This window comes from Semicossyphus pulcher, unplaced genomic scaffold, assembly GCF_022749685.1.
Source record: "Semicossyphus pulcher isolate SPU_LCO1_2020_fin unplaced genomic scaffold, fSemPul1.0.p SCAF_3, whole genome shotgun sequence".
NCBI classification, from domain to species: domain Eukaryota; kingdom Metazoa; phylum Chordata; class Actinopteri; order Labriformes; family Labridae; genus Semicossyphus; species Semicossyphus pulcher.
In genome coordinates, this window is record NW_027211704.1 from 13,243,960 (window position 1) to 13,260,650 (window position 16,691).

General features: G+C 41.0%; 1 protein-coding gene across 2 annotated transcripts; it reads right to left on the reverse strand.

The window, feature by feature from the left end:
* Window positions 1-146: 146 nt before the first annotated feature.
* On the reverse strand, window positions 147-11,786 carry ddi2 (DNA-damage inducible protein 2). Of its 2 annotated transcripts, XM_069678662.1 has the most exons (11): window positions 11,667-11,786; window positions 11,339-11,510; window positions 8,984-9,113; window positions 8,321-8,635; window positions 8,107-8,233; window positions 7,796-7,923; window positions 6,904-7,032; window positions 5,734-5,837; window positions 5,445-5,637; window positions 2,955-3,003; window positions 2,629-2,668 (listed from the first exon to the last, which is right to left on the reverse strand). In XM_069678662.1, the coding sequence occupies exons 2-10, from the start codon at window positions 11,474-11,476 to the stop codon at window positions 2,993-2,995; spliced, it is 1,275 nt and encodes a 424-aa protein (XP_069534763.1). In that variant the 5' UTR covers window positions 11,477-11,510; window positions 11,667-11,786; the 3' UTR covers window positions 2,629-2,668; window positions 2,955-2,992. The 2 variants fall into 2 exon arrangements, with proteins under 2 accessions (XP_069534762.1, XP_069534763.1); XM_069678661.1 differs by lacking the exon at window positions 2,955-3,003 and having other exon boundaries at window positions 147-2,668.
* Window positions 11,787-16,691: the final 4,905 nt, after the last annotated feature.

Here is a 16,691-nt window from a genome sequence, read left to right on the forward strand (position 1 = left end):
TGGGATTGGGACAACAAAATATAAGGTATAAGCTACTTCTGTATAAAAAAAACGTGATGTCTTAATAAGAGAGATTACTAAAATGCAATCCCTAATCAAACAGCTTTTGTTTCCAGGAAGTAAAAAGTGAACTCTCACACAGCGTACAAATACTAGTTCCATTTTATTTGCAATTTAAAATTTCATACAAGATAAAAGTAGATAATTCAATCTGCCTGAACATTGTTGGTATATGACTGAAATAAAGCCATTGACGTACTTGATATATGATGAACTGACAGAACATTTGACGGGCGCATGTGGCCAAATTCTAACAAAAAAACAAAATAAAAATGATGTTTTTAAGGTATGAACACAAACTATGATGGTTTGACACAAAATAAAAAAACTTCTTGAACAGGAACTACGAACTGTTTTGTAATCTACACATGGCAAAGCTCCCAAACTGTGGAGAATGATACATACAGTACGAGATACCTTCTGAAATACACAAACTTCCATCTATGATCAGACGTCGACAAATACACTTGTGGCTCCCTTGATATTTCAGTGTGGATAGTCTGGAGAAATTATTTGTAAACCTGATCAAAAGTGATCGACCCTTTTAAACTGCAGCTTTCACATCAAGTTGCTTTTCATTATTGGGCTCTGATTGGCAAATTGAGAGGGCTACAAACACAGAAACCAATATCTCCTGCTGAATGATCTACAGCTCATCGGTTGGTTATTCTGGCTGCAGGAGTAGAAACAATACTCCATTTAGATGTTTTATTGATGCTCCACAACCTAAAGAAAATAGCTTTATGATATCAAAGGGAAGATAATAAAATTGTTTAATGTTTCAAGAATCAAATAATACAATTGGGCATTTAATAATGTGTCAATGTTGGACGACAAAACAATAAGAAAATCAATCTACCATACCAAATCGCTAAAAACCAATGAAGTGGGTGGGCACCCAAAACATCTGCATGCAAACACACCTCACATATCTGCAATATCCAGAAAAGTTTAACCAGTTGTCCTGTTAGTTCTTGGATATTCTGTACGACAAACCAAGAGACAGCGTTTCCCTGTGTTTTTACGTGCTCCCTGTTCAGAAGGGACGAGACATCTGGATCAGTAACAAGGTATAAATAAGACAGATGCTGAGTTGGGAGGCTGGGGACTCAGTGTGACTAGTTATGAGTCTAGGTGGGCACAGTGATACTGCGGGCTAGCAGCGCCAACAGAGCTAGCTCCACAACCCCGTGAGCTTGTTGCAGTGCCTCTGCAGCCTCCATGGCAGAAAAGCCTGCTGCCTGGATTCTCTGGATGTGCTCAGCTGGAAATTGTTCTATAAAGGGCTGTGGAGAGGGGGGAAGAGGGGCTGGAGATGTGACCTGGGTAGCCTGAGCGAGAGGAGGGGAAGGGGAGGAGGTGCTAGAGACTTCCTCAGGTGAGCCCACTGCCATGGACAGAGGGCTGAGAAAGGTGTGCTCAGTCTGGAGCCCTAGAGTGTCAGGGGTGTTGGTGCCAGAGGCTCGTCCGTCTGCGACCCCTCTCCCCTGCTGCCCCTCGGGAGGTTCCCTGAACTCCAGGTCCCCTGCAGGATCAGGGGGGACCTCCGGCTCAGGCTGACAAGTGCTGATGTTATTAGCTTCATCTCGCCCAAGACTATCAGCCCTCCCCTCCTCTGAGTCATCTGGACGCTGCGGTGGTCCTTGTTCCTCCATAGTGTCGGCTGCATCTCCACCCAGACGCTCATCCTGGCCAGAGCAGTCAGGCACAAGATACTTAGACGGTCCCTCATCAGACACAGCAGCAGCAGCATGGTCGGCTTTGGCATCGCTTGTTTCTGCACCGGCTGTGATGGCAGTAGAGGGGATGTTTTCGGGGGTCGGGGTGCGTCGCTCGGGGGCCACTTCGTCTGTTTCCTGTCTGAATGGATGTGAGGGGGAGCAGGAGTTGCTGCGGTTTTGGGACTGAGTGCGGTTGTTGGACACCAGCAGCTCATGCAGCTCCTTCAGAGCGGCGGCCAGCGACGGGATGCTGTCTGAGCTGGAGGAGTGCTCTCCTTCAGGCTGGTCCCTCTCGGAGGACACCTCGCCCTGGGAGGCAGTCGGGGACTCCATTTCAACCGAGTCAGATTGGCTGGGAGCACCTGGACAGGCTTCTGTTGCATCGGGCGTGTCGGACTGCGTCGCTTCCTGCTCCATGGGTTGAAAGGGAGAAAGCTCCTCCGGAAGGGGGAGCATTGAGCTGTTCGCCACCTCGTCTGATTCAGCCTCCCCCTCTTCGGCTCCAAGCTGTACCTCACCCCCTGGATAGTGGGACTCTGTAGTCAAATTTGCAGGGTTAGGGAGGATGTCTGCTGAGTGGCTCGGAACAGGGGGCACATTGGAGCTGCTGTGGAGAGGCAGAGGGTGAGGTTGGACCTGACAAGGTGCGGAACTGGCATTCTCCTCCTGGGATGAGGGCAGAGGAAGCTCCCGGACGCCAGATTGATCCTTACACAGCCCTGATGTTGAGGCCTGCGACATGGCGGCCGGCGCGGACTGAGAGCGATCCAGGGTCTGGCCAGAGGAGGGGCTTTGGGAAGGGGAGGTGGATGAGGACATTTGGTCTAAGGTTCTGGGTAATGTAAATGGTGGGGGCTGCCGTGAGGTAGTTTGTCCATCTGCAGTGTCTATTGTAAGAGAAAATATAACTGGAAATTAAACAGCTGAAATGTGAATGACATTATGAGGACTTTTTTTCTTGCTGAAACGCTTTAATACCTGCTGCTCATAATGTTTGTTTTTTGTGCAACTCCTTCCTCTTTTAACGTTTACATGTATTCAGAATATATACATGAATAATACAAACAAAAGTACAACATCAATTAACCCACTAGGCAGCAAAAAAACAGCAAAATAAAAGACATAAATAGCAATGGACTTAGCACTGGCAATGGACTTGTGAATTTGCAGTACCTGGTTGGTAGGGCCCTCTCCAGCTGTCTCCAAATGCATCAGTGCTGTCCTGCTCAGGGGTTAGGGCACACACACACCACACATCATGCAAAGGGACGGAGAAAGTTAGCAGTCACACACAGAGCATGCACCAACCTGTGAGCCTTTTCACACGCAAGGATGTGAAAAGTGTCATCCAAAAAACAACCTGAGCCTATGTCCTGACAGGTCACAGCAAAATCACACACCCTGACACTGAAGCTCAGGAAGCTCAGGTGAGGTCACGTAAGTTTTGAGTAAAGATCAGTAAACCTTAATGATCAAGACCAAAATTAGATTAATCTTCTTTAGTAGCAGATTGCCTTATCCCACAGCATGGCTGCTGTACCTCAGCACACACATCAGCCTTAATAACCTGCAACTCTACTGGAGCCAATACTGAACATGACTGGAGACAATAACAAAGGCTAAGTGTATCAGTGGCAATGATACAAATGTTAATGTGAGCCTTGAAAAGCATCATGGGAAACACTTTCATGATTATATTTTGACATGTTTCCAAAACACATTTTCTTTTTAATAATTTGGAGTTGGCTCAAAAAAAAAAAAAAGTAATCCCTGACACTCTCTATTAGCAGTTCACCGTGCTAATGTTTGTACAGTTTGTACAGCATGAAACTGTTTGTTCAGAACACAGTTTAATCTTACTTATAATATTTCATAGAGAAAAGTATTTATAATTTTGAATCCATTGTCTCATAAAGCTTTAGAATGCTTTTTCACATATCAGGCAAAAAGCATAACAATAACATCACTAGGGTTAGACCGATTATCGGCCGGGCCGATTATCGGCGCCGATATTCGGCGCCGATATTCGGCATTTTGACGCATATCGGCATCGGCCCTTTTCTTTTTTTCCCCTTTTTTTTTTAAAAATCGGACGGCCGATAAGAGATCAATTTAAAACTGGGTTATTTTGGCTCTGATGAATATGCTTAGGCATTTAAACAAAGTTAAGTGTTGGAGTTTGTATTATTCAAAATTTTGACGCCAATATTTTCACTTTTACTGCAAATGAATATCGGCTTCAAATATCAGTTATTGGCCTCCTTGACTACTAATAATCGGTATTGGTATCGGCCCTGAAAAAACCATATCGGTCCATCTCTAAACATCACCCCTATTTTTTACCACTGCTAACTACCTGCTTTGACTTGCAGGGTGTACGTCTTTGGACACTGGAAGTTAAGGCTACTTCGTAATGATGAAGGCACTGTCATTAGGGTGTCAACACTGTGGAAGCACTTTTAGTCAGTGTTCAAACATACACACAAAAAGCGCACTATTTCCTGAATTAAACCAAAGCAATTTTCTGGCAATAAAATAAATAAGTCTGCATCAGCAGCAGCATTTCTTCTGATTCTTTTCACATTCATTTGAGATATATTGCATCAAGATTACAGGATGCTTTTTATTTACTTATTTTAAAGATTATTTTTTTGGCTTTTGCCTTTATTTATAGGACAGCTGAGTGTCTCAGTAGAGAGTGGGGGATGTCATGCACCCAATGATCGGCAAACCTGGAGTTGAGCCTGCAATCAGTGCGTAGGACTGTAGCCTCTGTACATGGGCCGCCTGCTCTACCAACTGAACTAAACCAGCGCCCCAACAGGATGTTTTCATCATGTTCACAATTATGAGATTACGTGTAAAAAAGATTCAATATATCTATTTCTTTTATTCAGAAGATGCAATGGATTTTTCTTGTGCTGCTGTGATATCTCATTGAATTTACAATGGTTTCATGGTGTAAGAAACTCTTGCCAATACAAATGAGCGCCTACGTTTCTTTTGGCACAATGTGTCCCTTTTTTGTAGGTGGCTGCAAGAGCTGTTCTCACACTCCTTCTGCGATCCATCTGCCCTGTTCTCCAACACAGAGTCTGGCAACATTCGACTGTCTGCTAAAGTCACTCAGGACTGTTGATTAGCACTGATGGCTCCATTAAGTCTTAATGGAGCCATCAGTGGTTAAGTGCTTTCGCCAAACTTGCTCTCATTACAGAATTTTAAAAAACAAAATGTTGGATGACAGCAAAATGACACCAGGGCATCTAAAACTGCTCTGTGGTATGTAGTAAGTGCTATCTCAGTAACTATCATAAAGACATAACGTTTGGAATCATAATAATCATGAGTGTTTCCCGTCAAGCGTAAAAAGCTCGATCTTGTAAGATCTTGTACCAAGTTGTAAATGACCTTTTAATTACATACTGTATGGTTACCTGACAGAACATCTCTCAATTTCCTGACCTCATCTTATTCTAAAGCACATTAACTTTGCTGTGGTGATGACATGAAGCGATCATGTGACTTATATTCCAGATGACTGCATAAATGAGGTTGAGAATAAGAAGCTTTAAGTGGCACATGCAGATGTAGTTCTACCTGAGCTGAAAAAAAGCCCAATGAAAACAGGCTGAAGTGCAGAGTACGGAGGCTCTCTCTTACCGCTTTCCTGTATGGACCTCTGAAGCGCCTCTGCCAGTTCTCTGTCAGCTATCTCGTCAGGACGGGCGTCTTCCCGCCCCTCCGCTCCGTATGCCAATCTGGCACACTCTGGCAGCTCGGCCTCAGAGAGGAAGCGAGTTTCGGTACCTGTGGTGCCTATTAGAAGCACGCTCTTCTTCAGGTCGATCGAACACTGCAAGAAGTACAGGACATTTAGTGCTCTTCTGTACATTCAGTAACAGAAAATGGGACCCCCTGTCCCCACAGAGCAGATAAAAGGGGCTCAAACCTGGTGTCTCTTCAGCATATCCAGGCCAAGCAGCATGTCCATTGGCTGGTCCTCCAGGATGGAGAAAGAGCAAGGAAGGAAGTCGCCCTCAATCTGGACCTGAGCTACATGAGCGCAACAAGACAAATTAAACTAAAATCTTATGCAGAGACTTGAATATAAATGCAGTTGAACCAAGACACCAACCCTACCTACCTAATGGCCTTAATATTTGTTAAACTATCTTTGACAACACCATCTCATAAACACATATTTTATCAAATCCTCAAAGTTAAATGCTCTTTAGGAAGTGTTTCAAACAATGATTATAAGCAGGAGTAAAAAGAAAGTGGACCAGAGGCTTCCAGTAATAGTGCTAAGCTAGGCTATGTGGCATTGAAGCATATTTTCACATTGCTAGCTTAGTCTTAATCTCTATTTACAGCAGGGAAGTGGATTTTAGTGTGTTCTGGTTTCCGTACGCTTGTAGTCTAAGTAATATTGACCAATCACGTATCAGCAGGCTGCGGCGCATGAGGGAAAAACAGACCGTGTGGCAGAATCCACCATAATGACGTCCCGGTTCCCATCGGCAACTATCTGACAATGATTTAGCTTCTTATTAATCTATGTAAACAGACACCTGCATGCTGACAGCCAACAATCCGCTCCAGATCTAAAATTTAACTTAAGATAAATTCCCTTGACGCTGTGTCACGAAAGCCGCTCAGCATTTAGATTTCCCGACTTTCTCGAACGCATCAGAAATGATCGAACCGACCTGAATTCAACAAACGAGCATTTTAAAAGTTGTTTTCTTCTCCTCTTGAGGACAGACCTGACAAAGCTTCATATTTACCTTTTACTAATCTGCGTCAGTGTTGATGAAATTTCGGCAAAGGACCCGTTAATTACAAGAAAAGGTTTATTTTTCTGTAAACAAAGCAGCACGCAGAAAAGAAGTCTTGACCGGAAGTCGTTTATCGCTTACGGCTGGCTACATGCCTGGCATGTTCCCCGTTGTGTCCAGAGGCTATATTGCTGTCAGACTATCTGATGGGATCCGAGATTGGCTTTGTCTTAACGCATTTCGTTAAACTGAAACATCATGTTAATGTGGCTGTGGGAAGTAGTCTGGGTTAAAATGAAGGGTTGCTCATATAAAATACTTGAAAAAAACCTGACACCTACCTAAATGAACTCTGCCAATGATCTTCTGGGTGCCCACTCCCTTTGCGATCCCGGCCCAGCGACGGTCCACCAGCCGCATGATGTTACAGCGCTCAGCACACGCTTGGCTCATGATGGTCATCTGGGCTCCTAAAAACAAGAAACGTCAGATTCTACAAAAATGTGTAACCCTCACAAAAACAAAAACACTAACATGGCTGGTGCAGTAATAGAGGAATACAATGTAGTGTAAATACAGTTACAAGAATAACATCATATTTCTGTGCTCCTGGGTGGGGTTACTGTCCCAGATCTTGGCTGAGTCATGCTGGTCTTGCAAAGATCACAAGGGGAATGACATCACACATGCAAGTCCTGGCACACCCTCAGGGGCAGGCTGAGGAGTTCAGATGTACGGAAAGAGCCCAGATTAGAGCATCTGCTCTGTTAGGCTGAAAGGAGCTGGTTGAGGTTTCTTAAGCGCCTTTATAATGATGCCTACCTTCAACTCATTTATATTCAAATTCTTCATTTAAACTGACTTATAGTTAAAGAAGAAACTCAACCCTACAACAAAGTAACAAAACATTCACTATAATGACAACTAACAGAGTCTCAATGATGATGACTAATACCAAAGACTACATTGAGGCTTACTCATCAGAACACAGTGAATAATGTATTTCAGGATATGACCTTTTCGAGGTAAACAATGATCTCACCTGAATTAGTCAATTATCTGAGCGCAGTTTATGCAGATACTCGACCATCTGCCACTAATTGTGTTCATTACTTACACTGTTTATCTACCACAAACAAAAAGTAAAACCACACCAACATTGCAGTACCATTCCTGTGCATGACCAGAAAACTGTAACTAGGACAAATGGGATCAGGATTTAATGCTCATTACCTGAGTCAACAAAAGCTTTCACAGGGTGCCCATTGACTTTGCAGTTAATGTAGAGCATAACCACCTGTCCAAAGCTTTCTGGGGCCTCCTCCATTGCAATGGTCATGTTTTCCTCCACATTGTGCTGCCTGGAATATGCAAAAATCGAGTGGGTAAGAGAAATGACATGGAAAACATGTTCCCTAACACTCGATAAACAAGCTGCTTTCGCTAATGTTCTATAAATAAATATGGTTATATGGTGAATTATTACACCAAAACTGATGAGGGAATTTAAAGTGAGGCTGCACTGAAGATGATTGACACCACACCTGATGTCCTCCTCAATCTTTGCTTGCGCATCCAAATCAAAAGGATCAGCGGTCAGGAGTCTGATCCTCTCCTGCTCTCTCTTGGCTCGATCCTGCTGTTGCTCCACTAGCACTTTGGTGAAACGCTCTGAGAAAGAATAAATGACCTTAAATTAATCATATCAGATAAAAGCTACAAGACCAGTTACACAAATGGTGGCTTTTTTTTGTTTACCTAGATCTCCGCTCAGCAGGGCCTCAGCAAGTGGCGGGTTTCTCTCCTTGAGGAGTGAAAGCTCGTGTGGATTGGATAATAGCATCTGCTGAAGTAAGGCAGGGTCATCGAGCCCCTGAGGAGAGGAGCCGCGAAAGGCCGTCGGCGTGGAAGGTTGCGCCGCACGCTGTGGCGGCGGCTGCTGCGGTGACTGCTGCGGTGGCTGCTGTGGAGGCTGCTGTGGAGCCTGTTGCTGGGGCCGTATAGCACCGCGTGGATTGGTTGACGAAGACGTGCCGGGGACTGTGATGGAACGAAAGTCAATGTGGGGCAGACCTGAGGAGCACAGACAATGAGGGGTGAGAGATTAGCATTCTGCACGTACAACAGCCACTTTGTCTTTTAAATGTTATTGTCTTGTGTGCCTGGATTCATAACTGCTTTTGTTAAATCAAGACTTCTATCTTCCTGTACACTGCACTTACTTTCCTCATACTTTAAAGAGACTTATCTTGATTTTGTAGCAGCCAGTCACACCTCCCATGATTTAAAAAAACCTGCTGGTCTACCTCGCTAACAACTGCAGGCGTTTTTCATATCAGGCAAAAATCTCTTCAACTGAAACCAGTCAACAGACTTAAATAAATAGCTTATATATATTTTTTCCCCAATCGCGCGTGTTACCTGGGAAGGCTGGCTGAGTTGGTGGTGGTCTCCTGTCAGCTTGCCTGAGAACCACCACATCTCCATCCTTAACACCGTAGTTCCCCAAGGCACGAGTTGGGTCTTTTAGGGGCTGTTCTACATATGTGATCTGTTTAAGGGAGAAACGCAGAATTTAATTTAATAACATCATACAGACATCTTACAGGCTTCATTTGTATTTTATGTACATACAAGATTATAGATTCCACACGCCTGGATTAACTGAGCATGCTTAACACACATGACTGAGAGAGACACATATTCCTTAAGTTAAAATTGAACTCTACTTTCCATTAAGTAAGCAGAGGGGAAATTATATGCAGTTCACCTGATGCAACAACCACCTCCAACCTAGATCTACAAGGTTATTTTACTGCTAGCCACTTGACAGGGGTCATGGTGTCTGTGTATTGGTGTCAGGTTAATTTATCCCCCTCACTTTCTGTTTCCTGCGTGCCCAAAACTATCTTTCATAACTGCATTCATTGTGAAAGAGACAGGAGATATTTATGGAAGCCTGTGTCCTAGCAAGAAGTATGGATCACAGTGTACATCCTGTGCATGTTCCAACATGTCCAACAAAAGATGCAAATCCTGATAACTTAGAAGATGAACTGTTGAATTTTCTGTCGAATGACCAATCATCCTTATCCCATTATCATTTGAGCTAGGCTACATATTGTTTTTACACCACAATTGACTACCCCCCTAACAGTTAAAATATAAATAGTTAAAACTAAAGTACACTTACAACAATAAAAGCATAATCAGAAGTAGGGCTGAGGGATATGGCTAAAATATCACGATATAGGATTTTTCATATCTCAGTAACGATATTGCAAAATAGCATGTCTTCTGGTAAGTAAACAACTAATTAGTCCATATGAAATAACCACATGGCAAAGCCTGTTTTTGGATAATCCTGTGTGAATTAAATACTTGACAAATAAAACGTACTGATTTTCCATTTTCACTTTGTCTGAGTCCTTTTCTGCACGTTAATGTCCATGTTAATAAACAGCGCCTCCATCTATGGTTCGCTCCAGGTACACTCCCACTTTCAAGGATTGGAACTTAAAGAGTTGTCAAAATGACGTAAAAATAGCCGTAAAGCAGTTAAGCAAATTATGATAGAGAAAACACATATGATATACATTTTCATATTGGTTGAACAATATATTTTGTCATGTTGCCATATCAGGAGTTTTGCAGGGATAGTATTTAATGCATGGCCACAGTGAATGTGTTCAGGCCATTGCATCACGTACCTGAATTTTGGACCACAAATCTAATAGCTCCACTTCTCATATCAAACTTAACTCCTTAATAAGCTACCATTTTATTTATCATCGCTTTTAAGATTTAGAAACACAGGACACCATACTGGTTTACATTGCCTTAGATATCCCTTCTATGAATACCGAATTTGGAAAAACTGATTTTATTCATCATGCTCCTTATAGGTGGAATAAACTTCAGGACTCCCTTAAATTAGACACATTTTTACCTCTAGAACAGGTTAAACTGTTATAGAAAATGAGTCCTCCTGTTACTCTTAATGTGTCCTTTGTCCCAAGGAAGTGTGCCTGTTTTTACCTGTGGCTGTAGGTCTACCTGTCTTGTGTTTTTGTTGTATTTGTGGTACAGAAATGTTCATTTTTACACTTTTATTGTATAACATGTTTTAATTTTGTATATTCAGGGCATCATTGCAAATGAGAGCTTTTCTCTCAATTGGTCTTCCCCGTTTAAATAAAGATAATCTATTTATCTATCTAAACTTAAAAAACTGCATTATCTCCTATCATGCTATTCACACCTTTTATAACTCATATCCCGTCATTTCAAACTGCGTGTAATGTGTGGGGTGTTAGCTTGACGTCAATTAACCTCTGTCAATATAACGTTCCCGAAATCTTGAGTCAACCTTAGAAACAGTTGACGTTAACTATTGTTACTAATAACGCGCTGAGAACAACGTTTAGCTTTTCAAAGCAATAAGTGGTTAAGTCAGTTATATGGATTAACTTCCTGTTACCATTTTCACATTTGGTGGTCGATCTGTTAACTAGTCGGACAACAGCTAGCTTCATTAGTCTGCTGTTATGTTAGCGTTCCATCAGTTTACATCTACCAACGGATAAACACGACAGATTGTAACTGTCATTAACCCTTGGCCGCACGAGTCGGCAAGTTTATCTGCTGTTGATAACCGAAGTTTCGCAACACCCCGTCCACCAAAACAGCAAAAGTCCGATTCATGCTAGCAAGTCAGCTAGCTAGCTATTAGCTATGTTAGCTCTTTGGCCACAGCTAGCCTGTGCCTTGAGTTACCTGAATTTCCCCAGCTGGGATTCCTGATTCCAGTTCACAAAGTGCTACAAAGTCTCTCAGCTCCAGCTCTGGGGACACATCGAGGGCGAAGGTGGTTTCTGGGCGATCCCTCGGCGCGCAGAAAACGGTGACCAGCATCGCTTTTTTGGGACAGGATCACTGGACAAACCCGCTGTAACAGAAAGCGGTTAGTGTCAGGTTAGTTGCTAGTTTCACACAGGAAACCCCTATTATTATATTGTTGTTGCCCAGTTTAAAGAAGTGTTGCAGTATAAAAAAGCATCAAAGGGAAAACATCGCCTCAAGACAGTGACTGCTTGGAACTTACTGGGTAAAAGTCTGATGTGACAGTTTCTCTTTCATCTACAACTAAACAACATCAAGTATTGCTCAGTAGTGCCGCATTTCAGCCAGCAGATTTTTCGACATGTCGCAGTCGTGACTCCTTCTTCTTCTTTCTCTTTATATTTCATGGTGTTTGGCAGACAAACGTATGGATCATTACTGCCATCAGCTGGTGTGGAGAGTGGATCCGGACCTTTACACTCTAGGCTTATTCTAATAATAAATAATATTATATTTCTTGTATTAAATGTCTTCCTTTTTTCTTAAGATCACCCAAATCCAATTGAAACAATTATCTTGAAGGTTTGTTTCAGTTCTTACGGAACTGAAACTTATCTTGTTATAACGTGATAACTTATATTGTTATAACATAAAACTTATCATGTTTTAATGAGATAACTTATATTGTTATAACATGAAACTTATCATGGTATAATGTGATAACTTATATTATTTTAACATGAACTTAGCACGTTATAACGTGATAACTTATATTGTTATAACATGAAACTTATCATGTAATAATGTGATAACTTATATTATTATAACATGAAACTTATATTGTTATAACATGAAACTTATCACATAAAACTGTGATAACTTATATTATTATAACATTAAACTTAGATTGTTATAACATTAAACTTATTACGTAATACTTATATTGTTATAACATGAAACTTATCACGTAATAATGTGATAACTTATATTGTTATAACATGAAACGTATCACGTTATAACGTGATAAGTTGGTCTCCAGCAGAGTTGGACTCCCTGTGATATACTTACGGTGTAAACTGGCACTTGGCATCCATTGAGCCCACCGTGCCCCTCCAGCTGATCTGTGAGAAACGTTGCAACCTCCAGAGAGTCGGACTCATTCTGCGTTCTGTAAAGCCCTATGGATTTCTATGCATTTGCATTCAAATCCTTGTCAGTGTATGCGAACTTATCACAATATCATCCACCATGCTCAATAACAGTAGAATCTCAGCATTTCTCAACCCAAGCATTAAGTAGAAAATAATCAAATCCTCTAAATGAGCCATATATTTAAATTTGTCCATCCACACGTTTCCTAAGTCAAACAAGATATTTTTATGTTATAACAATATTATGTATCACTTTATCACGTGATATGTTTCATGTTATAACATGATGCTGATCCTTTTTTTAAATTCTGGCGTGGCAGCAATACGCTTCTGTAAGTTCCCTCCTCGGTGTTAGCCTCATATTTTTCATGGTAAAGCATCACATAAAAGTTCCCTCTCCATCATAGAACACACAACTTCCTGTATGTTGTCCTCCCATCAAAATAATTTACTATTAAATCCTGTTTGACCTGAATGTAGTCTGGATTGTGTCCTCTCTGCCGTTTTTTTGCCACTTTTCTTTCAAATTTAGCTCATGAAGGTCTTTATTTCTGTTTTTCTAAAAGGTACTGTGGTGTTTTTTCGTTTTTGTGGCATCTTTTGTACATTTCTTGGCTGTCATTTCCTCTGATTCGAATATGTGCTGTCCCATAAACAAGTTATCGTTAGTAACAACATTTGTAGTCATTTCATAATATTGCACTAAAAGGTATTGCACCTTCCACCTGTTGCAATGCTAACATATTCACAGCATCTCTCCAATTTTAACCAATAACCAATCATTGACTCTGTTGTGAACTATTAATGCCATACCAATTTTGTTAACTAAGTTTGCAGTGGTGAGCAGCCTGCTTTTTTCTTATTTAAAAAACAGTTCAAGCTATTGTCCTACTACTATCATCATCAAGATGCTTCTAAACAAATTTTCAAAACAAGATGGGATTAATCTTGAAATAATTATAAGTACCATTATTTTTACTTTCCCCAAGGCATCTTGGCTACAGAGTATTTTTTGTTGTACTTGAAAAACATAGTGCAGATTATAAAAAGCTAGATTGCATATTATACATTAATACATTATTATTTTATGCAATTTAAAATGTTTTAGATAACAGGAAATTGAGTATATTACAAATCTTAATGGAAAGGATAGAAACAAACTATTTTTTATGAAATAAGACATGATGCATGATGTGTCTGCAAAGTTTCTATCAAGTAAATTTGTTTGAGTAATTGTTTCACTTAAAGGCACCATAAACTTTAAAAGCCTCATATTTTCCGGTTGGTTCTATCCGGAGGTCATGATTGGGGCTACACCGGGTTTAGGTTTTCAAAAAAACAGAAAGTCAAGATGTGTGCTTCACTGACACTGGAAGACATGAAACAGTTAATGTCGTGTCACGAATCTTAGTTTTAACATGATCGAGGGATGGAGTTACGTATTGTATTTTTGAAATGTTTTATAATACTACTAAAATCTGAAATCTGTTAATTATGTTTTCACGTATAAGAGATTTGCCTTGGTGTATTGATGCATAAAATGTTGATGTTCAGCTTCTATACTTGAGGACTTTGGCGATACCCAGGAGGGTTGTCTTTTTTTTTCTGATTGCTTAAATCCCCAGTTGACTTCTTTCATACTGCAAGTGAGTCAAGATCCAACAACAACAAATCCTGTAAAATTTGTCTTTACTTTGTTTTAAGTAAAAAAAAACACACTCTTTGATCATGGAAACTCCTCCTTTAGCCGAACCCGTCACCTTCACTCTGCTGTCTGTCTTACGGATCTCGCAGCTTCTTCTGCACTCGCTGCAACCCACAGTGACGGTAAAGCTTCATAGTAACCGCACACCTTCCTCATTTATTCCACACAAATGTTGCTACTGCTGAAAGACACATTCATCAGAATACATCCTGTGTGCAGAAGATTGTAATCTGGTGCACACAAACAGAAAGCAGGGTCGAGGTGAGGTGGGAACAGTAGCAAATACTGTATCCTGCCAAGTACGGGCGTTACTTTCAGTGTCACTAGGAGAATGGAGTCGACATCCATCCGGTTAGTGAATGTGTTCACAAGCATGTTATGTGTTTTCAGAGAGGTGTAGACAGTGAGTATGGTTACCTTCATGCAGAAGTCATAAATACACAGTTAGAAAAAACACCTAATAAAAATCCCACAGCCACTATGCAGAAGAAGGCGCAAACACTATCTCTTTGAACTTTCAAGGCAACAAATCTAATTTTAACACTAACCAGTCAAAGGGTAACACATTTAAAGCCTAAAAGAAAAGAAATTATATTGAATTCAAGGGGTTTGCTGAACACTCTGAGGTCAAAAGGTAAATCGTGGAAGTTGTTCAGAAGGTTTGAGGTTTTGATATAACAGCAGGATAAAAATGTAACCAAAAACAGAGAGGACATTTGACACCCGCCCTGTTTGAGACGTTAGCGCTGCACAAATTACTGTCTAGGCACGCTTTCAGCTCTATCTCTATATTTTACTCACAACATAAAAAACAAATATGTTCGGTTTTCTTTCCCTGTCATCTCTCTAGAGAGTTGATTTTCTGTGTTTTAGAAATCAGGCTGAGAAGACTGCATGAGACGTGCTCATTTTTGGTAACCTTCTCACTCTCGTTAAATACTTTCAAACTCAAATAGTCAATTCCGTCCATTTTTGTCCTCAGGGACAACATCAATATCACATAATGATTAATCTTTTCTGAATCGCCCTCTTCTTGAGTTTTTGAGTCTTGACTTCTTGAGCGTGTGCAGATGCAAACTCTTTCGACGCTTTCCAGTAATGTTGCGTTTATTACAGTGGGACTTTTCACTCCTTTAACCCCCCCCCCCCCCATCTTTAAGATATCATGAGTTCTAATCAACCAGATCACAAAACACCTGTGTTTTCAAAGACAACTGGGAATTAATGTAACATCATGATGTGACTGAATTACTGCAGCTGTATAAAAGAGAGAATCAACAAAAAACGAATTTACTTTTCAAATAAAGTTCTGAAAAGCCCGGCTCCAAAAATGTTGGGTTGCGTCCCGCTCAGTCACCTCAGTGAGTCTTTTTATGTCTTTGATTCTCAGTTTGAGTCACATTGTTCTTTTCCACACATTTCATGAGCGTTGTTGGGGAAACCTGAAAACTACAACCTATATCTGTTTCACTAGTTTTTCAGCATATGACAAAAAAAAAAGAACTTAAGTTTAGTTCCTTTTAAAGGGTTGATCGTACGAATGACAGCCGTGAGATCTGTCTTTTACGATCTTCAGGAGGGACCAAAGAAAGAAACATCCCTGTGACACTACAAAAACTGTGTTTAAAGCTCTCCCTCTGACATGCTTTAAAAGTTGTTAGCACTTTTTCTTTACTCTACACAGTTTCTGGTGAAACCAGTCAAATAGTGATCTGAGTAATTCTGTGATGTCATACAGAGACCAACCCTTGGATTCTCTTAAACACCTTGACACATAAAATACTTGCAGTGAAGGGGTGACAGCTACATAGATGATAGATACATCCAGTCACTTGATAATGATAATATTCAGACTTGTGCGATGCGCCACTTTAAAGTTTGTCACAGTCCGGCTCTTAGACTGCAACAAAAACGGGAGACACACGGGTATACTTATTGAGAAAGTAATTTACTTACAACAAAAATAGTCAAAACTAACAAAAACAAGTAGCTATGAATAATCTGTAAAGTCAGTTGTGTAGGGTGTGGCTGAGTGTAAATGTGCTGCATGGATGTTGGGCTGTTAAAACAAAGTAAAGCAAACAAAGAGCAGTGCAGAAGTGTGTGGTGAGATGAGGTCTGCCCAAGACTGGCTGCTGCTCTGGCTTAAATACACACCGGGCCCAGGTGTGTCCCATATTCTTGATGAGCCTGCGACCAGGTCTGCAGCCCTGGAGACAAAGCAAAACAACAGTAGAGTGTACCAAGTAGAGGGGCCGTGACAAGTTCAACAACAGCCAGCTAATAGTAGAGCAGAGATGTCTTTTTTTTAACATCCGCCATGGAGCAGCAAGCTTTCAGAGTCTGCGTGGTTGTATCTTGCAAAATCAAGAATATTCGGTTTTTCCGTGTGCTCTTTAAGTCCAATTGCAAAGGTTCTTACAGGCAAAAC